The 23,025-nt window shown below is 41.3% G+C and overlaps 1 protein-coding gene across 5 annotated transcripts in view; it reads right to left on the bottom strand.

The window, feature by feature from the left end:
- Positions 1-881: 881 nt before the first annotated feature.
- rev3l (REV3 like, DNA directed polymerase zeta catalytic subunit) overlaps positions 882-23,025 on the bottom strand; it is a 180,158-nt gene continuing 158,014 nt past the window's right edge. For 4 of the 5 annotated variants that reach the window (XM_030405547.1, XM_030405548.1, XM_030405546.1 and 1 more), the window contains exons 21-32: positions 22,186-22,304; positions 16,696-16,837; positions 15,970-16,214; positions 15,230-15,338; positions 13,964-14,170; positions 9,353-9,462; positions 6,360-6,474; positions 6,111-6,248; positions 5,590-5,780; positions 4,913-5,159; positions 4,042-4,257; positions 882-1,971 (exon numbers count right to left, since the gene is read on the bottom strand). In XM_030405547.1, the coding sequence (XP_030261407.1) occupies positions 1,831-1,971; positions 4,042-4,257; positions 4,913-5,159; positions 5,590-5,780; positions 6,111-6,248; positions 6,360-6,474; positions 9,353-9,462; positions 13,964-14,170; positions 15,230-15,338; positions 15,970-16,214; positions 16,696-16,837; positions 22,186-22,304 (1,980 nt within the window). In that variant the 3' untranslated portion in view covers positions 882-1,830. Of the gene's footprint in view, positions 1,972-2,936; positions 3,009-4,041; positions 4,258-4,912; positions 5,160-5,589; positions 5,781-6,110; positions 6,249-6,359; positions 6,475-9,352; positions 9,463-13,963; positions 14,171-15,229; positions 15,339-15,969; positions 16,215-16,695; positions 16,838-22,185; positions 22,305-23,025 lie in introns of all 5 variants that reach the window. The other variant, XM_030405549.1, reaches the window with a different exon arrangement.

Consider the following 23,025-nt stretch of genomic DNA (forward strand, 5'->3'; position numbering starts at 1 on the left):
AGCCTACGCACACTCAGCCTCGCTTTCAATAAAACACACACGCGCATTCTATAACTGAGATCAGTAAAATGTGAAAACAATATAGACATCATTCAAAAATGAAAAAGATAGTTGTTGCTTCAGTTTATTTATGTTTTAAATTAATGAGGGTTAATATGTAAAAGTTGCACAATATTGAGCTTTCAGAAATTAAAACACTATGGGCTTAATATAATATTGATCATAATATTAATCACTGTTAACTTACGCATTTACACGGTCAGCAATTTTCTGCCAGCAGCCCTCCCTCGCTCTATTGGCGGCGACAGTGTTACTTTCTGATGGTTTCTTTGAATTCTTCATAGTCCTGCATAATAAGAATCTGCTCATCTTGAGTAAAATATGTGGCCCGGGATCGATCCATTTTCGCACGGAAGTAGAATAATATGACGTCAAACGCCCCCTTTTATGTGTACGCGCGCAGAGCACAAAGCAGAGAACCGGACTTGACAAAGTAAGTTGATAACCCCCGTCGCAGTACCGTTTAACTCTGTTTGGGGACTTGGGGCTTTGTTGAGCTGCAGCATGAGCACAAAGCCTGGCTATGTTGAGCCCCCTTTGCAGTACAGGCCTCAGGACGGTTGGCCTCCTCTTCATCACTTCACATTTTTAAAAAGGTGTTTTATTGTAATTAACTTTGGCACTATTGCAGTGATTTTAACAACAGCAGGAAATGTATGATTATTGTACGATTTGAATGAAGTTTCTTTTTGTTGCACCTTTGTAAAGAAGTTTTAGAAGTCATGTATTGTAATGTGTCACGTGGCTTGTGGTTCTCTAAATCATGTGTTTTCCCTCTTTGACTCAGTTGATTTTGTGGAAACTGAAAACATACACAGAAGGCATTTTCATACATTGACTTTTTATTATATCAATCTCAAATCTCCACCCACAACAATTTCCATTAAAAACAAACAAAAAACACTTCCTTTATTATTACTTTTACATATGTACAAATACACAGATCCTGTTTACAGCTGTATGGAGAACTGAAGATTGGATCTCGATGTGGTCTGATGAGAATTTTTAACTGACACAAAACTATATGCATAAGAAAACAATAGACTGTTCATGACATAAATTATGAAAATACCGTATTGCAACAGTCCCAGATTTTTTTGAAATGGTTTCCAGTTCCCACACTATGCAGGTAAGACTAGGTGTCAAATCCACCAAAAATGGACAATCAATACAATGTTAAATGGAACATGAAAAATGTCAACCTTTAACATAATGCTTACAACAGATTTGATTGCATTCGTGGATGGAGCTCTCGTTTATTTTTATGCTAATGCACAGTGAGAATATAGATGGAGCTGTACAGGAGCTATTTACAAAAGACGGTAGTTGATAAAAAAATGAAGACGGATGTTTGCATGTAGTTTGCCTTGACATTTTGAAAGGAAGCTCCTTAAAAATCAATGACTTCAGACTTCCACAGCACATACAAAATACTACAAGTCATACTCGATTGGACTGCTCTCAGTTACATCACAGGCCATCTGTCGCTGTGTCACCAGTGACATCAACCTCACTTAGTCCATAGCAGCTAATGGAGATGGCAGTAAACAAGCATAAAGACAAACACAAGTCCTGGGATGGAGGAAGGGCCGGTTCCCACAGTAGGCTCAAACCAGACAAATACTTAACAATAACAGCTACAAGACAATGAAAACCCAACAGGGTTCAATCAAAGCACCATTTAAACTTTTACAACTGAATGGACAATGAAACACTTGAGAGGAGCGATAAGCACCAAATCAGTGGTGAGCATCTGCATTCAGGAGCCAATCAGAACTGATCCAGCAGCTTTCGGAGGTAGGGGGCCTTGGAGAGCTGTCTGTTGACCCGGGAAAGCTTGTAGAGGACGGGACAGTCCAGGGACACACAAGGCACCTGCCGCTCTGCACAGCCACTGCAGTTCCTACAGATCTGGAAAAAAATAAATAAAATTCACACACAAGATCTGGGTAAACAGAAATATTACACTACTTCTTCATGGTATAAAAGATAATCTTTAACTCCAACTGCCTCTTCAGCTCAGAATGAAATTACTGTTAAGATGCTGCTTCATCTACCGACTACGACTATAAACACTACTGAGAAGCTGAGGAACACAATACCACTCATAGGGTTTTTTTGACTGTGGATTTTCCCAAGAGAGATTATTCAAAATTTCCATGAAACTTTAGTATGTAAAAGTGTTGATATTCATTGCATGTTTGGTATGTGTATTGAGCTGAGGAACTAAGATAAATTTTTTTGCCAGATGCACATGCCAGGAGGACATCACCTATATGCAACAAACCAAGCCATTTCAAGCTGTAACTTGCAAATGTCCAGAACCCACTGAAAAACAGGCCCAATAGGTTCCATACAGATATATAACCTTGAAGGCAACACAGTACAAATATCTACTGATGAAATAAAACCACTAAATGTAACTATACATGTATGTATGTATGTATGTATATATGTGTATATATTTATATGTGTTCGACAACTATTCGACAACAACTAATTAAATTATTATGTTGTCAAGCTTTGTTAGGGTCTCTGGAATGCTCAGGACAAACTTAGTTATAGGATTTTATAAGGTCGCATGAATTAATGTTTTCAAGAACATCTGCGACAAGAACAGGGAAAAGTTCTAGATTTTGGGTGAGTTAGCATGGCCTGACCCAGAAGCCAGTTATGTATAAATCCGTCTCTCTGCCATAACATACATGACTGGAACACAGTTCTTTGTTAGATCAAATTAAATTAAATTAAATGAAATTAAATTAAACACTCAGTGTAACCCCCATTCCACTTAATAATGTATTTTGCTCATTGTTATTTGATATATGTACAGATCACATCTATCAGCTGATGGAGGAACATTTGTCTACGCTCACCTCAGCTACGATCTGCATTTACTGGATGATTTTGTGACATCACAGCTAACATTGAAAGCCAGTCATGTCGGGCTGCACAATATGGGAAAAAAAAAAACTGTCATATTTCAATGACTGTTAAAATGATTGCATTGCAATAAAAATGTTCCTTGAAAAAACATTAACAATTCTTTTTTTGAATATTGCACTTGGCTACTTGTTATTTTGCTAACATTTAAATTAATTGTGCAGCCCTAAAATCATGCAACTTAGCGTGATGTGAAGAACTGGAGGTAATTACTCACTGAGGATGGACTGTTGGAGACATCTTGTGTCCAGAATAGGGCTGAATGATTTTTGGAAAAAAAAATCTAATTGCGATTTTTCTGACCGACATTGCGACTTGCAATTTATAAGTCAAGCTTCAGTTCCATATTTACTGTGTTATTATATTATATTCTAATGAAAAGATGAGAAAATAAGGTTATGAATTGCTGCCAATAAATGTTTATCATAATTGTTTTCGGTTGGCGTGGAACACAATTACAAAAGTTATATAGATAAAGTTATTATTATTATATTACATAATTGTATAATAACAAGGAAAATTCAATAAGAGAATCATTTCTGTAAACAATTTCTGACACTGAAACGTGTCAGGCAGCTCAGGAGCAGCATCTACATATTGCACATTCTGCAATCAAGTTTAAAAAAGTAATAACAATGAAAAATAAATAAAAAATCCCAATAAGAAAATTCCATATCAAAGAAGTGTTGCCTTTCCTTGTTACTAAATCATCCAAAGTTGCTTTTTTTCCACACCACAATGCCGCGTCTGATTGGTAAGCATGACTGTCACATGAATTTGTAAAACCACTAACTATGTTGAAATGTGGTCAGATGCGTATCCCGCAGCAAAATAAATCTCTGCCATTTGCTAACCATGTTTGAAATCAGGAGTTTTTATTTAAAATCGATTCAGCCCTAGGCCCTAACTTTTGAAATAAAAAACATTTGTACATTCACAGATTCTGGATTTTTACAGAAACAAGGAGATTCCCTGTTAAGGTAATCATTTTGAGCTTTTTAGTCCACTTGTCTTCCTCCTCCTCACCACTGTTCTCACCTTTAGCAACTGGTCCTGCTGTCTCTCCCACTGTCTCATGTCCTGGAAGAGTGCAACTGCGACTTGCTGGGGCTCAGCGCGGCAACGTGAGCACACGCCCAGCTGGGTCAGCTCATCACACACGGGGCAATGAAGTGTGGTGAAGAACTGGGAAATGGTTCCTTTCCTCCCCACTTCCTCTCCACCCAGCGCAGAGGAGCAGGATGCCTTCTGGATCTATAGTAGAGAGATGGGAATTCTACATGAAAACGCTTCAAATGTTTGAATCAAATGTTATTGTCCAATAGCATCATCAGGATTATTTAGAAAAGTTGGATTCAATTGTACAAACATTGACAAACATTATTTTGATCAACTGTGCTTCAGCTCTACCAGCAGGTGGCATTAGTGCTCTGTTAGAGTAGAAGCTGACTTGAGAGTGAACACAAAGACTGAGGCAGCAGCGCTTCAGTTTGATGAAACTCATTCGATCCTCAGCTGGAAGCAGAGAGTGTGTTCTCTTCATCCTTTGTTCTTTCTCCACTAACAACACTGAGTGTCTTCTCAAAGTCTGGTTTTATTTTGATAAGAAGGGAAGCAACAGCCCAGTCTGTCTTTCTGTTGTGTAACACAGTCTGCTCATCAGTAACTTGTCAATCAAATAAAGTTGGTTGTTAATTTGTAATTAATTCTCAAAGCTAAAGCCCATTCAGATTGTATTGTGTGTCTTTATAATGCTCCTCTGTCTTTTTTCTTTTACACTGATAGTTTTCATGTGGGTTATATAACACGTCAATCAAATTCTCATATAGTGTTGTGTCTTAAGTTGCAGAGGTAAGATTACAATCCTAATTGCTACACATTTCCTGACATGAAATGTGAACCGTCTCACCCTGGGCAGCTCCTGGTACCAGCTGAACACATCCACTCCAATCAGTTGGAACATTCGGGCCAGTGGTGGCAGAATCTGCTTGGTGATGTAGTAGGTGGCGTTGAGACGGAGGCTGGGTTCCTGCAGCACCTCCATGGGCCGACGCACCAGCTGGATAAGGGGCACGCCGGGTATCCCGTACACAATCACGTAGGGGACCCGCTCACCCACTCGTGGCTCCAGGCGACGGTCATACGCCATCATACGCCTGAGACCAAAGATGGCACAAAGAACCTGATGAACCAGATCCGACCTGTGGGACCTCACAGCTGTTTATTTGACCTGTGCTCTAATGCAGCTCTTCTACTGTAAATATCTAATTATTCACTTCAAACACAATTCAGTGTTTCAATTCAGCAAAACCAAGAACCAGCCAACCTGATAAACACACCACATCAACTGTAACAGTGCTCATGAATGAGGTTGAATGTTTTTTCTTCCATTAAGAGGTGGGTTGCCTAGCAACAGACTCCTGTACTGTACATGCAGGCTAGTGCAGCCAGCCTAAGAGTACTGTTGGAAAGGACTAATTGGATTCACACTGACTACTGTAACTGTTGACAGCATGCGCTTTCTCACTCTGCAACTCACCACACACACACACACACACACACACACACACACACACACACACACACCTGGTGAGCTCCAGGGCAGGCACACAGGCTCCTGGCCGGTAAGAGCCACTGCCCCGGTACTCCTTGGCGAAGGTGAGGTCCTGCATGCTGGCCCGGCCGTCTAGAACCTTCACACACTGCCGCTGCACGAACTGCTTCACCTGGCTGATGTCCCGAGTCTCAAACAGCAGCTTAATGGAGCGCTCCAGGATCTGAAGTTAATCACATGACAGATAAGAGGACACAAACATGAGAGAATGAAGAAACAATACAGTATTACAGAAAGATAAAGCACAATTTCTATCAAATATAACACAATCTGCTGTTTGAGTCCATGACATTTAAATATGATTTGGCGACTCAGCTGAAATGGCAGATGAACACTGGGACATCTCAGTGTCTAGACATTAAAGTAGCCCTTCACCTGACTGACACGTGAACAGTCTGAGTGAACGAGGGAGGGAACAGAGATGGCATGGCTGTGGTTGGTGTACAGCACACTGAAAGGGGGAAGGGAGGAAGTGCTTTGATTTGCCTGTTACCTTGGAAACAGCAGGGCAGCTGTCACGGCGCACTGTTTCGATCCCTTTGGCGTCAAACACAGGCTCCTTTTGGTCAAGGTTCTCATACATATAGCCCACGTAGCGCTTCTTTGTCTGAAGCACGCAGGGCAGGTACACCTAGGAGCACAAACACACACACACACATACACAAATCAATGATCACCTTCAAGTGTGTCTAAATGTGTGTGTGTGTGTGTGTGTGTGTGTGTGTGTGTGTGTGTGTACTACCTTCTCAAACTTGAGCTTGACAGGCTTGGGGTTGGTCGCAGTCACTGCCTCTGCGATCTCACTGCCGATCTTGAACGCCTGCTCTTTGGTGGCTCCCTTCAGCAGAACAAACATGCTACAAAACACACAGATAAATGCTGACCGTGTGCTGCCACATCTCTCTGGACCTCACCTACTGCCATCGCATTACTGTTGGTCTTCAAAGCAAGACATGAAAATGACTAGAAAGAAATTCAGCTGAGAAGGTCTGTGTTCATCAAACATGTCAGAATCCAACTCTGGAATCAGCTGTGCTGTGCCTGAATGCATCCTATACAGGTGTGTGTCTGTGTTGGAACGTCTTGCTTTTCATTTCATTTTTCTTTGTAAACGGGTTAGAGCAGACACATAGCCGGCATGGGCAGCTTACACGAGGCTGCAGCAGCACTTTGTCTAGAGATGTCTGTATCTGTAGAATATTTAACAGACATGAAGGGAATACACCCATTGGGAGGAGGGAAGTTTTTTCTTCTTGTGCTCTCTCTCTTTTCAGTGAAGCTTAAGGAAAATAATCATTTTCTTAACAGTAATCATCACAAAGGCTAAGTCAATGTAGTCATATGTTGCTGGTAGTAGCAGCACTGCAGCTGCAACCTGGCTATGGACACATACAAGTGTGTTAGCTGCAGCAGGATATGTGAATTTCTGGACCGATTTCAATGTGAGACACTTAATAGATACAAACAGATCTTTTTGGTTTTCCTGCTGGTATTGATTAATTCATTATTGAGTCATTAATCAATTCCTGCAGTTTACAACTTAACAGTTTTTGTTGATAAACTACAGACCAAAATACTCCAAGTAACTGCTCCAAATACAGATGCTTTTAGCCCTTCTGATACATAGAATTAATGAGTGCCTTTGAGCCTACTGTCAAATTTAAATATGTGCTCCATTAAGGGGGCAGTACAGGTGCAACCAGAGGCTCTCATCATCACAGAATATTGACACATCAACAGAGCTGCTAGCACTGTTAAAACCAGGTGAGAGATGGCTATCAGGAGTCATCTGTGTCAGTTGTTGCTTTAGACTTTGGATCATATGGAGTAAGATAGCTATCAAAAAGACGTGTGCATGATTCTAACCATTCGTATTCGTAATGTTAAATATGTCAATGTTTATATGTCAATAAAATTGTTGTACACAAAATTCTACTGTTCTATACCCGAGTACATACACACACATATATACATATATAAATATAAAATAAATATATATATATGTATATATATATATAAATATATAAATATAAATATTATATATATATATATATAAATATAGATATATAGATATAATAATATAGATATATAAATATATATGATATTATATATATAGAGATAAAATAAATATAAATACATATATAATAAATACATATAATTAAAATATACCACATCTATACATTAACATATAGATCCCTCAAATATATTATAGATATATATATATATATATATAGAGATATCTATTATATATATATTCATCTAAATATATAACTCTAATATATATATACCACACTCTATTATATAATATATATATATCTACTATCATCCTATATATCTCTCTTATACTATATCTCTATATTATATATATATATATATATATATATATATATATATATATATATATATATATATATAAAATATATATATATATACACAATATGACTGTGATATTGACTGCGATGCAAGGGGGCGCCGGATAAAATCTTGCCTAGGGCACCAAAGAACTCAGTGCCGGCACTGCAGGTGGAGCTGCCAGCTCAGGTGAAGCATCACAGATAAAGTCAATAATGTGTATATCCAATATTTATTTCATTGAATTGTACTATTTAAAATAATATACAGTTCATGGACTCACAGACTGGCTGTCAGTCATCTTTAGCTTTGGCGCATGCGCGTTTGGAGTAATCGAGGTTTGATTATTTTCCCCTGTGACCTGCCTGTGACCTACGTGATGTCATTTCAACACTTCCGCTCGTACCCACAAACCTTAATTTGTGTTCACAGTGAAGACTTCTTAGTCGTAGAACTTAGAGTTGTATTCACAAGACTTTGCACTCACACTTAGATTCATACTCACATAAAAACAATCCTAACCCAAACAATTTCCCAGACTTGCGTATGACAGTAGAATTTTGTATACAACAATTTGATTGACAACATTTCTTTTAACATTATGAATACGAATCATGCACACATCTTTTTGATAGCCATCTTACTCCATAGGATCAGACCTTTACGATGAAACAGTCATCCCTTTTACACAGAGATCCTGCAATAATGCCCGAACCAAGGCCAGTTAACATTGAACCAAGCAACGGCAGCATTATGCCAGCCCAGTGTGTGGTTTTAGATAGTATGTCGGTGTTCAAGGAGCAAAGGAAGCAGGACAGTGACATCCTGCTGTATAATTATTTTAATCACTGTCCTACTAAACAGAAGGCTCTACTAGTCACTGAAGTCACAGCTAACAGCAACTAACTGTAACAGGCTCTTTGTGAACATGGACAGTGTCACGTTCTCATAGATATAGCACCGAACACAAACTCAGAGACCAACTGAAACATGTTTTGACAACAGAAAATACAGTACATATCCCAGAAAACTGGTATGGTAACTAAAATGTTAATTAAATTAAACTCATCTTTATTTGTAGAATATTTTAGAATATTAAACATAAATGTTGCCCTTTGGATTGTAACAGAGTTAGCTTAGAGCTAATTTACGTCTGCAGTCCCTTGATTCCTAACCAAATCAATTGTGAATGGATTAGGAGATTGAATCAAATTGGGACCTTGTTGGAATCAAATCTATCGGAGAAATCAGTGATGACACCCTGTTATACTTCAGGATGGTGAGGCAGAATATGGTGTTGAACAGGCTCTGTTAAATGTGCTGTGACTCTGGATTCTAAGATTCAAAGATGGGACACTGAGATAAGTGTTAATAAGTGCCTACCTGTCGGTGTCCCCGTACACAACTCGAGCTCCCCATTTTTTTGTGTCATTGACTAGCTTGATGGCTCTCTCCAGGGTCTCTCTAGCTTTGTGAACGATGCTATCGCCAACCTGGAAACCACAGGTGAGATGTTGATGAACAAACAATGACATACAAGGTTTGAGAAATATTGGAGAAATGTCTGCAGAATGTGGAATAAATTAACATACATGTTCATTTAATCCACACATTAATCCACATACTGCAGACATTTCTTCACGCAAATCTGTGGAGATAAATTTATCTCCTCTCGATAACACGATCCAGATCATTTGAGATTTGCGTGAATTCTACAAATTAAATTATTCCCATGAAAATATGTGGTGCATCCATTCCACTTCTCCCAAAGAGCCACAGATGGCTTTAAATATGGTGACACTTGGAATTTGGAAACTTAACAAGCACATATCTGCTGCCTCGTCTTTGTCTCTCTAACACAAAACAGCCTTCACTTTCGAGGGACAAGCTGGAGCTCGCAAGGGGTGAACCAACACCTCACACTCACTCACTTGATCCTTGAGTACCTCACCAACCGGCCACAGTACGTGAGGATTCAGGACTATGTGTCGGACACAGTAATCTGCCATACAGGGGTCTTGGCCCCTTTCCTGTTCACCCTCTACACTGCAGACTTCTCCCACCAATCGCCCCACAGCCATTTACAAAAGTTCTCTGAAGACTCTGCTATCATCAGCCTCATCAGGGATGGGGTCGACAGAGCCTACAGAGGACTTATTAAGGCAGAACCATCTCCAGCTCAGTGCCGGGGAGACCAAAGAGCTGGTGGTGGATTTCAGCAGGCACAAAAAGCCCTGCACACAGCTGAATGTCCAGGGAACAGACATCGAGATGTTGACATCTTACAAGTACCTGAGGGTGCACCTGAACAAAAAACTGGACTTGACTGATCACACTGCAGCAACATATAAAAGGAGAGGTATCACAGGTCCAAGTGTGTGAAGGAGAGGTATCACAGGTCCAAGTGTGTGAAGGAGAGGTAACACAGTTCCAAGTGTGTGAAGGAGAGGTATCACATGTCCAAGTGTGTGAAGGAGAGGTATCACAGGTCCTTCCTTCCTGCTGCTGTCAGCCAGTTGTTCCTGCTGTACAACCAGCACTGCTCCCAGTAAACTTCACTCTGCACTGTGCAATACAACTATACATAACACATTTTTTTTCATTTTTGGTTTGCACCAACTGGTCATTTTTTAAATACCCATATTTATTATTTGTAAATAACAATTCACTACCCACACTGTTTATAATTACATGTTCAATTTGTACAATATTATGTTTATATGTAATATATGAGTCTATTCTATATAAGTAGCTGTTGAAGGGGACGCAGGATGGGATCCATGTATTGTAAAACAAAGATGTGAAATGGTGCGATTGTAGAACCGTCTAGTCAGTCTGCCAGAGGAAAGGCTAACTAGGAACATTTTTAATTGGGACAGAGCAAAGCATCACCCCTGGTCCAGAGAGGTTTCAATAATATTGTCTGCCTCTGACTGACATATAATGTTTCAAAATAATTTGCAATGTAATATAAATGTCATCAGACAAAGATTATTTAGGAAATATGAAAATCAATGGAAACAGGATATATGGAAGAAGCCAAAGCTTAGAAATTATGTTCAGTTTAAGAATGACTATGTTACAGAACCTTATATTTTTTTTAATCTAAAGAGAAGGCAGAGGTCCCTCTGTGCTCAATTAAAAACCAGTACCTTACCTCTGGCAGTAGAAGTGGGTCGATTTAAAGGTACACCTGAACATTTACGTTTGTGTGAATTTTGTGATCTCCAGGTTGTGGAAGATGAATTTCATTTTGTTTTTTATTGTCCTTTATATTGTGATTTACGGAACTCTCTATTTGAATCAATCCAGCTTAAAAATCCTGATATATTTTGGAAATATGAAGGGGAGATTCTGTGCTGGTTGTTTGAAAATGATGTTTTTGCTTTGGCTAAATTTATAGAAAAGGCCTGGTATCTGCGGCAAAGTATTTTGTATCCTATATGACAATACATTTCTATTTGTATCCATATCTTTAATGGTTTAGTTATGTTATGATGTGTTCTGTATTATGTCACGTGGCTATCGTGGATGTAACTGTGAAATTATTATTTGATTAATATGATTAGTGTCTAATAAGCCCATGAGGGCTGGGCACCAACCATGGTGTTTGACACTTAAATAACCAATCAATCAATCAATCAATCAATCAATCAATCAATCTTACCTTTTAAAGCTAGGGTCTGTAATGTTGTTCAGAAACACATTTTGTTATACTGGGTGAAATGATCCTGCTATCCTGAGAGTAGTCAATACATTATGTATTAGGGCTGCACGATTCTGGAAAAAATGTGAATCATGATTTTTTCGCTTAGAATTGAGATCACGATTCTCTGGCACGATTTTTTCACAACATGTTTATTGCACTGATGAAAAGTTCTATTATTGGATGAGAAATGATTTTTACAAAAGTAAAAAAAAAAAAAATTAGCCTCCAAGATGAGAGGGCATACTCTGATCCCTCATGTTGTACAGTGTTTATTGGGGCCATATCTTTGGCTAGGTGATATGTGATAGCTGCTTTGATCGGCTTTCTAAAACGGAGGCGTAATATTCCTCGCGTAAACATGTGACGTGACATGAAGCCCCAAGTTGGGCTGTGAACAATTGACAACAAATTTGTCTTCAAAATAAGAGCTTTACATTGCACACCATTGGAGTTTAGAGCTGGGTTCTTAGCGGGGGGCTTTTAATTTGAAAGTAGGGACCGTTTCAAGCTTGCGCTACAACAACAAGCTAACACAACCAAACAGCTAGAGATCCAGGAGACGCTAGCATCTCCCGGATCTCAGCAGCTGTCTAGTAGGCGGCAAATCGGTGGACCAAAACAGATGCTCAATTTGCCGCCCTCTGTCTAAAACCGTGGACCTAGTCGCCAAAAGGACGGCAGATTGGCGGCTTGCTGCCCCGTCTAAAAACGGCTTCTCACTCACTCCTTCCAAACACTCAACTGCAGGCGGGCTTTCCCTCCATTGAATCATGTGTTGTAAAGACGCTTTACCACAGGTTGAGGGAGGAGGCAGCGGCAATGCTGCGTTTGTGGGGCGCTTCAAAAAATCCGGGAGGAAAATAGGAGCAGTTGTTTGTGATTCAGCTCGAGATATAAAATGCTTCAGAATCGCTATGTGTAGAAATAAGATCACGTATATGTGTGAATCGAGATCGCGATTTTTTTAACGCTTTTTTGTGCAGCCCTATTCTGTATTCAGAAAAAGGAACGAATATAATCAGACCTCTGTGGCAGCTGTAGGACTGAGAAAAAGCTGACCAATCCGTGCTATCCGGCCAGAATAGCACGGATTGGTCAGATGCACGGATTGGTCAGATGCCTTCATGTCTCATTCTGTCCCTCCCACCTCCGCGCATGCACACGTTATGTTTCACTGATGCCGGAAATATTCAGCACACTCCTCTGCAGAAATACGGAGTTGCAGGAGAAGACGTTCATTTGGTTACAATGGCAGGGAAAATGCAGCCAGCGTCACTTGTAACAGCTCACCCCGCTAAAAAGGCAAGGAAAAGAAAGCCTGAGGCAGAAAAGGCTGCCACGAAAAAGGCTCTGGATAAAGAAAGAATTCGGACCGAGTCAACATCGGTGCGGCGTTTGAGCGGTGGAGACAACTGGGGCATGTGAAGGGCTTGAAAAGTGATGCAGAGGTTGCTCTCTTTCTGTTGGACAGGTAATTATTTGTTTTGTTTCAGGGGGATTTGTTATTTTCATGAATATGTGAGGTTTGCCAACTTAGCTACGTTTGTAGCTCGTATTAGCCCAATGCTACCGTTAGCTTCTTTGTGTGTTGTTTTTAGCCATGAGAATGGCTAATGAGTCAGCCCAATTTCCACTGGATAGGGGTCTGCTGTGTTGCGGTTCCGATCCGGTTTTGTTCCGCCTTCCGGCAATTCCCACCGGTTGCGCCTTGAGTCCGCAACGGCGCAGTACGGTAGACAGCTGGCCTCACGATGTGTGCTAGTGTCAACACGGAGTGTTTTATTTTGAAAAGTAACTGGATGTAGTTTGTTATTTTGGCGCTTGACTTCCTGTCTGCTCCGTGCTAAATTCAGCTGAATTGCTGCGTCTTGCTCCGGCATCTCCTTCTCCCTGCTGAGTCCCACTAACAGATGCGCGTTCAAGTTTGTGGGGGCGTGGCTTTGGATGGAGCACTGACGGGGGGGGGGGACTTAGAGGTGGTGCCACTTTCAAATCTTGCTAGCTCTCTTGCTAGCACTCCAGGATTGTAGACCCTAAGCTTTAATTATTACTATTAATAATTATTATTATACTATTATTATAGTTTTTTGTAACATTAAAGTGTTGGCTGCTGTGGCAAACAAATTTCCCCGTTTTTGGGACAATAAAGGAAATCTGATTCTGATATTTCTACTGAATAGTCCAAGTCCAAGAATGGTGGAACTTATTGGATTGGGTACTGTGTGGCCCCTCCTCCACCTCATAGTCTCAGTGTGGTAGCGGATTATAACCTTTGATGAGCTTACCTCCACACTGGGCATGCGTCCAGAGTAGTTGGCTGCGGCATAACCGAAGGTGACGTTGGCAATGAGCTTAAGTCCGAGTTGTCGGGCGTCCAGCAGCTTCATCAGGGCCTTGTCCTGCTTGTAGCTCTTCATTGACTGCTTCACCATGATCCGAGTATTGAGGATTTCCTCCAGCATGCTTGGCAGGACCCCTTTACGCACAGAGGACTGCACACAAACAACAGAAATCTAAGCGAGTGTATAGGTGAGCATACAGTTAAGCAAATGCAGCAAATCTATAAAACGACAACAGAGAACTACAAATATTGATGTCCAGTGTCACAAAGATTTCATCATTTCATGCGGAACAGTGCACTATCAAGTTTAAAATATAATACATACTGTATAGAGGTAGCATGTAGTACAGAAATGTCCTCAAATAAAACTAACACCCAACTTCAGCAACATTAGGCCGGTTGTTACCAGAACTTACCTCAATCTGTGCCTTCTAAAACCCTTATTACACATCAGTGTTCACTGTACAGTGACCACGTGTGTGTGTGTTATGTAACAAGCCTGTGGGAATGGAGCCAGGGAGTGTGGAGCAAGGCGTGAATGAATGAAAATAATGAATGGAGGGAAGTAGAGCATGAAGTGGGTGCTCTACAGGCATGCAGCTGATGAAACTTAGGCATGTCCGCACGTACCAAAACAATTCACCCCCCCCCCCCCCCCCCCCCAAAAATGGAGAAGAAGAGACGAGAGAGAGCATGCGCATAAAGCCTGTGCACTGTATACAAACAGACAGTAGAAAGAGAAACTGAACACAACAAGAAGAACATGAAAAGGGCTAGTCATTTGTCCATAATCCTTTTTTGCTCAGCATAGTGGCAGAGGAGCATAATATTTTGCCCTAGTAACTCTAATAGGCTCAGTATCTTCTGCAGCACGAACACAAGCATGTAGTCTGCCATTGTTGTTGTTGTTATGAGACGTCGCAGGGTTAGAAGGTAAAAGGCTAGAGGTCGAGGGCTCGGGCGATGGTGCCATTGATACGCAAAGTATGCGGATTCGCTGTCCACATGAGAACGAAAGGGCAGCCTTTTCGAATTTTTTCACCCTGAGACCAGGTTTCAAAAAGTGTGTTTACAAGCACTGGATTTAGGATCCATGTAGACGATCGGCCAAAATGACGCAAAACGTATATTTACACACAAAAGCGTTTCCATCTGGGTGGCCCCTTAATAAAGCTGCACCACAGGACAATGTTCTCATAGAGTGCTTTACCTTGACGAAGGCGATGCCATTGGGTGACACGGTGATGTCATTGCGGAGCTGGTAGAGGAGCTCTGGAGGAACCCGCAGGGAGGTGCAGCCGAACTTGAACTCATCAGGCCTGAACCAGGGACACGTGTCAGCGTCATTCAAGAAAGACATTCTCATCAACTTTAGAGCTAAAGCCAAAGTGCTACTGCAGCTTTGAGACTGGTGGTTGATATATTAACACCAACCATCAGGTACATGTATTATAAATCAATTGATCTCCTTATTGTTTGAACTCATCAATTGATTTTTTAGTCTTGTGATTCCCGACCTCCAGGCTGGGACTCCTCTGATGGGTCACAACAAGATTACTTGGACAGAAAAGAAAAAAAAACATTGGTCTACGGCTACAAAAATATTTTATATATTATTTTTCTTTTCTGAATGACCTGATTTTACTATTTCAAGGAAACAATGTTACAGAATTAGAGGGGAAACCCCCTTTTTGGTAGATATCTGCAGCCTGTGATGAGTGGTCACAGGTAGATCTTGCTTTATTTTACAGGGTCATATGTCCTGTATGGCACAACTGACTAGGACCTTCATAATTTGATTCTAAATAAAATACTAATCATAATTGGCTTTCAGTTTCAATCATCAAATTCTAGTACTGCCTTTAGTATTGGTGATACCCTCCTCCCAGGTGTGCTGGCCTGCGTTTATCCAAAGGAAGAAAAACAAACTTGGGCATGTCATGTCCTTACGTTCCCTGGCTGTCCACATGGCCGAGGCATGTGGAGTAGCAGTAGTTGTATGCGATGACGATGGAGGGGTAGAGTGACTGAAAGTCCAATACAATCACTGAGTTACTGTAGAAGCGCGACTCAGGCTCCATCACTAGAGGAATGCACTGCGGTGCCCTCTGCTGGGCTCGCTGCTGAATGCTGGGTGTCACAGGGATGTAGTTCAACGGCTTGGCCACACGTAGCATCATAGACTCAACGCGGTACTGTCGGGACAAAAAGGAAGAACACGATGAATATTTCACCTTAGCCAAGCAGGTTGTGTTTTTGCCTGTGTTAGTCTGTGGGTTGGTTGGTTGATTGGTTGGTTGGTTGGTTTCTCAACAAGATTATACAAAAAACACTGAACAGATTTCCACCAATCTAAGATGAAGGAGGATTATTTTTTCTCACTTTCTTTAGTATTGTGATACAGGAAATTTTTCAAGGTTTTCATTATTTTCTCTGGGAATAATGCGTGGATCTAGGTGAAAAGAATCAGGTGTATTTAGGTGGGTATGAACTCTACTGAGTGCCATTCAAAGTCATTATTATTATCATTATTTATCAAACTTTTAATGTGAATGGTCCAAAACAGTAAAGGTTCATGGAATAAAAATGAAAAGCTGAAAACGTAAAAAACAAAAAATGTTGACCCGATGATGGAGCTAGGTGATAATTAAAGGAATCGGCTGTTTGTGTTGGTACCTGTGATCCACGGGTCAGAACGTGAAAGAACTGAATCCCAAAAACTCTGGCCAGCTCGCTGGTTCTGCCGATAATGTCATGCTGCTGGAGAAGCTGCATGGTGCCGCGTACACGGCTCACATAGTGGTCCACCATCTTCCACCTAACACACACACACACACACACACACACACAATCCAGTGACTTTATGAATGTAGGTTGTAATAAAGGGGAACTTTGACACTTATACATATGCCTGTTTGTGATCTATGCTCTCTGGGTCGTGTGGGATCATACTTACACATGTACTGGGAATATCCTGATGTGGCGTCCTTTTGGAAATTAGTATTTTCCACTTCATCAGATCTATTGGAGGTAGACATACCGTGTTCTCCTAAAATACTACTTTTAAATAACACTTCATCATTGAACCTATCCTCTACTCGGACCCACACTCTATTAGCGGGGTTGACTGCAGCTAAGAGAATGCTGGCCTTGCGCTGGAAGCCCCCCCATGCACTCACACGCACCCAGTGGCTACAATCATTTTTGAGCATACTCTACATGGAGTTGTCTGAGGCAAGAATGCATGGAGCTAGTCAGAAAGAAATCCGAACCTGGACCTCTGCGGTGGCAGTGGTTAAAGATTTACTGAGTTGAGAAATATGTCTTTATTTGAAATTTGTGTAATTTTTTGTTTATTTCTGTGCACTTATTTTGGCCTATAGGACATATGACCGATGACCTATGTGCAGTTTCACTACTGTATGTAACGTAGAAGATCATGTTGGGACACTGAGGGAGGGGGGTTGTCGCTATTCTGGGGGGGGGGGGGGGTATTCTGGAGGGCTGGGTAGAGGGAAGTGGATACTACTTGTTCTCTTTTGAAAATAAAAAAATTATTGATCGCAAAAAAAAGGGGAACTTATCAATAAGCATTGTAACTGTCAATACAACACTGATAGTGTATGCAACTGAACAATGGTAACCTTCTCTCCATTCTGCCTTCACCCAGAGACAGAGAGAGAGATAGAGATATATATATATATGTATACATGTATATACACATATATACACTGCTCAAAAAAATAAAAGGAACACTTTGAAAGCACCTCAGATCTCAATGTGAAAAAAAATTATGTTGGATATCTATGCAGATATGGACAGGACAATGTCTTAGGAACGAAAGGATGCCACATCTTTTAATGGAAATAAAAGTTTTCAGCCTACAGAGGGCTTAATTGTATCGACACCCCGAAAATCAAAGTGAAATAATGTGTGGCAGGCTAGTCCATTTTGCCAAAATGTAATTTCTGCATCTCAAAATGCTTCTCAATATCTTGTGTGGCCCCCACGTGCCTGTATGCGTGCTAGACAACATCGCGGTATGCTCCTAATGACACGACGGATGGTGTCTTGTCGGATGTCCTCCCAGATCTGTGTATGGGCATCCCTGAGCTCCTGTAAAGTCTGAGGAGCAACCTGGCGGCTCCTGATGGACTGAAACATAATGTCCCAGAGGTATTCTATCGGGATTAAATCAGGTGATCGTGAGGGCCACTCAATTGTATCAATTCCTTCATCCTCCAGGTACTGCCTGCATACTCTTGCTACATGAGGCCGGGCATTGTCGTGCATCAGGGGGAACCCAGGACGTACTGCACCAGCGCAGGGTCTGACAATGGGTTCAAGGATTTCATACCGATACCTAATGGCAGTCAGACTGCCATTTTCTAGCCAGTAGAGGTCTGTGCGTCCCTCCAGGGATATGCCTCCCCAGACCATCACTGACCCACCACCAAACCTGTAATGCTGAACGATGTTTTGCAGGCAGCAAAGCGTTCTCATTGTCTTCTCCAGACTCTTTCATGTCCATCACAGGTGCTCAGGGTGAACCTGCTCTCATCTGTGAAAAGTATAGGGCACCAGTGGCGGACTTGCCAATTCTGGTGTTCTCTAGCAAATGCCAATCGAGCTCCACGGTGCTGGGCGGTGAGCACAGGGCCCACTACAGGAGGTCGGGCCATCAGGCCACCCTCATGAAGTCTGTTTCTGATTGTTTGGGCAGAGACATTCACACCAGTGGCCTGTTGGAGGTCATTCTGTAGGGCACGGGCAGTGCTCAACCTGTTCCTCCTTGCACAAAGGAGCAGATATCGGTCCTGCTGATGGGCTGAGGACCTTCTACGGTCCTGTCCAACTCTCCTAGAGTAACTGCCTGTCTCCTGAAATCTCCTCCATGTTCTGGAGATTGTGCTGGGAGAAACATTAAATCTCCTTGCTACGGCACATGTGGATGTGCTATCCTGGAGGAGTTGGACAACCTGTGCTACTTCTGTAGGGTTAAGGAATCGCCTCATACTGCCAGTAGTGATAATGACTCTGGTCAAAATTAGCACTAGTGGAAAACCAGCCAAAAAAGATCAAGAGGGAGAAACTTTAAATGACCTCCACCTGCAAAACCAGTCCTGTTTTGGGGGTTTTCTCATTGTTGCCACTCTAGTGCCCCTGTTGTTAATTCCATCAACACCAATACAGCTGAAACTGATTTAACAACGCCCTCTGCTACTTAACCGACCAGATCATTAATAGACAGGTTCAACTGACCTCATGCCATACCCAATTAAAAAAGCGTTTCTTAAATTTTTTTCAGCAGTATATATAGATGTATCTATCTATCTATCTATCTATCTATCTATCTATCTATCTATATCTATATCTATATATATACACACACACACTACTCACAATAAGTTAGGGATATTGTGAGAGACTCAGTGGCCCTCATACATACAGTGTTTGTTTCACTTCAGAGAGTTTTGGGATAGGGAGGCAATTGTATTGGGGTGATAGACACACCTCATTTTGTGTTTTCCACGTAATGGTCTCACTGTGTACAGTGTGCCTTACATATTGGGGCCAATACCAAAAAACTAAAAGACAACCCTTTTCAATGTGGCATCAATTTCAACATTCTGTGGGTATAAAAAGCTGGTATTGTCAGTAAGTCATTCCAAGTTCATCATTCAAACAGCCATGAAAACACAACGTCACTTAACGGACGAGTAGCACCACCTGGCCATAGCGTGCCTTCGGGTCGGTGGCAGGCAGTCAGATGTTGCTCGTGAACTTGGTGTGTCTCAAAGTGTCATCAGCAGACTTGCATCAAGACACAGAACTACTGGCAGAGTTCGTGACAGACCCAGGAGTGGAGCCTCACGAGTGACAGACTGCAACGATGACCAGCACCTAAGGACCTATGCACTCAGACATCGTTATGCAACTGCCACACAGCTGCAGGCCCAGTTACGAGATGTGAGGGGTACTAGGGTTTCCAGACAAACCATTCGAAACCGACTCCACCGCTTTGGCTTGAATGCCAGACGACTGTTGCAGGTGACCCACTGACACTAAGACACCGCCATGAACGTTTGCAGTGGGCACAAGACCATGTGACCTGGACAATGCAGCAGTGGTCTACCGTCCTGTTCACTGATGAGTGTTGGGTCACCTTGCACAGAAATGATGGTCATCAGCGTTGCTGGAGAAGGCGAGGTGAGCGATACGCCGAGGTCAACATGGTCCCCAGGGTTCCCTTTGGTGGAGGAGGTGCAACAGTCTGGGCAGGCATCACCAGTCAGCGCAAAACAGATTTGGTTATTGTAGATGGCTCAGTCACTGCACGTTCTTACAACAGAGACATCATAGAACCCATCATCATCCCCAAATTCCGCCAGCACACCCCCAACTTTCTGTTCATGGATGATAATGCTCCACCACATCGTGCCAGAATTGTCACAGCTCGACTTCAGGAAGTTGGAGTGCCTCATATGGTATGGCCAGCAATGTCCCCTGACCTGAACCCCATAGAGCACGTCTGGGACCAGCTGAAGCAGAGACTGGATGACCGTACCCCACCCCCACATGACCTGGCAGAACTGCGTGTAGCACTTGTGGAGGAGTGGAACGCATTGCCTCAGAACAACATCATGAGGCTAGTGAGGAGCATGAGACGTCGCTGTCAAGCGGTCATTGCGGCAAATGGTGGAAACACCCGCTACTGACATTGTAAATTTTTGTTATTTGGGGCTCTCCTTGTTATTGTCTAAATTTTTGGGGTAATAAATATTAAACTAATGAAAATGGTGTTTCTTCTCATTCATTATTAGTAATATCAAAGGGAACTTTTACTTATTTCATTAAAATTCAGACCAAATAGGAAAAGCACTCATGTAAATAACAATATCCCTAACTTATTGTGAGTAGTGTATATATATATATATATATATATATATATATATATATATATATATATATATATATATATATATATATATATATATATATATATATATATATATATATATATGATTTTAGCTGAATACATGCCCACTAGTTCAAGGTCTTCTGAATCTTTGAAAGGTCGATTGTTGTCTGTAGCTCCAACTATAAGGTACAAGAAGAGGTTGAAAGTCGATGAGTTTTGAAGAGGATTTGAAGATTTTCCCATTTACTTTCCATTCACACTAAATAGACTGCAACCACAGCGCCACCTAGTGGTGGATAGGTAAGACCTTTGTCAGCTGTCCTCAGGATGGCACTGACAATATTGTACTAAGTTTCGTGTTAATCCAATGAACCGATGTGGAGATATAAAATACTTCAATTTAAAGAGCGCCACCTTGTGGTCATCGCCTAATATTTTGCACAGAGCCTCGGGGGCTCGTGGGAAAGTAGTATCCTGAGTTTCATGTCATTCGGACAGACCAATGTGGAGATATGCAACACTTCCTGTTTGGAACGAAATCTGCAGGAAGTTGTTATTAAATAACTTGAGTATTGTTTGGAATACTATGTCTATGTTTGGTGGCCTATGTCACCAGATTAGGCACAATTCACTGAACGCGTGGATATAAGATTTTTCAATGTACGACAAAGTATATGGGAGTTATGAGCCAAAACGCACTTTCCTTGATTATAGCGCCACCTAGTGGTGGAAATTCAGGACGACAATAACATTTTTTACTTATATTCCAAGTTTGGTGAATTTTGGGGTATGTTCAGGCAATGAAAAATGCGATCATTTTGGGAGAAGAAAAATAACAAAAAAGAATCATTTTAAAAACAATAGGGACCTTGCAGGTTCCCTGCTTGGGCCCTTATAATAATAATAAGAAGAAGAATCATTTGTAAAACTATAGGGACCTCGCAGGTCGTTACCTGCTTGGTCCTAATAATCATTTGAAAAACAATAGGGACCTCGCAGGTCGTTACCTGCTCGGGTCCTTATAATCATTTGAAAAAAAATAGGGACCTCGCAGGTCGAAATCTGCTGGGGCCCTAATAATAATAACTCAGAAAAACAATAGTGACCTTGCAGATCGTTACCTGCTCGGGCCCTAATAATCATTACAAAAACAATAGGGACCTTGCAGGTTCCCTGCTCGAGCCCTAATAATCTCTGTTAACATTCCTTGATAGTAATAATGTGTGTTTGGTCTTGGCACAAACCTGTAGAGGTTGGTGTTGTGGTCATACCAGTCAGACAGTGTGCGGGGGCTGTACACAGGGAAGCGCTGGTGGAGTACATGGAAGGCCACGTTCTCAAAAGTGTAGTTGTTCAATGTCACCTGGAGGTAAAAATGGAAAAATATGTTAGACCATTTCCTCAAGGAGGCTCCTCCATGACTTTTACACAATTTCAATTTGTAGAATGCCCTGACTGTCTCAAATATAACACTGAATCTGTTATAATAGCAGTGACCACTGAAAATTAAATATCTACTCATGAACGCTAATCACAGGTTATGGCTTTGTGTGGACATAAGTTGTGCAGTTCAGAGGTTTTTCTGTTTTGGACTGTGACAGTATCCAGTATTTCATAAGAAATAAGCAAGTTTTAAAAACAAATGAACATAGTTTTGTGCAACAGAAATACATGTATTTTATATCCATGAATTAATTTCTATTTAAGAGGTCCAAACCCCCAGCAGAGAAGTTTTTTTTGTTTTTTTACTCATACATAATAGAGGAAGCAAGATAGGGTTTCATGTCATTCGACCCACCAATGTGGAGATATGCAGTACTTCCTTGTTTTGAACCAAATCTGCAGGAAGTTGTTATTTAATAACTCCAGTATTCTTTGGACTATCAAAATTCTTTTAATGCCTTTATGTCAGGAGAGTACACAGATGCTGTCTGCCAGGTTTCGTGCATGTTGGTGAAATTGCCTGGGGGGAGTTTGTAAAAGTAGGTTTCTGACATTTTGCGAATTTGTGAAATAAAGGGTAGGTGGAAATGGGCGTGGCCTATATCCAGCATATATCACAAGACTCAGCACGATTCACTGAA

Source organism: Sparus aurata, chromosome 22, assembly GCF_900880675.1.
Source record: "Sparus aurata chromosome 22, fSpaAur1.1, whole genome shotgun sequence".
NCBI lineage: Eukaryota > Metazoa > Chordata > Actinopteri > Spariformes > Sparidae > Sparus > Sparus aurata.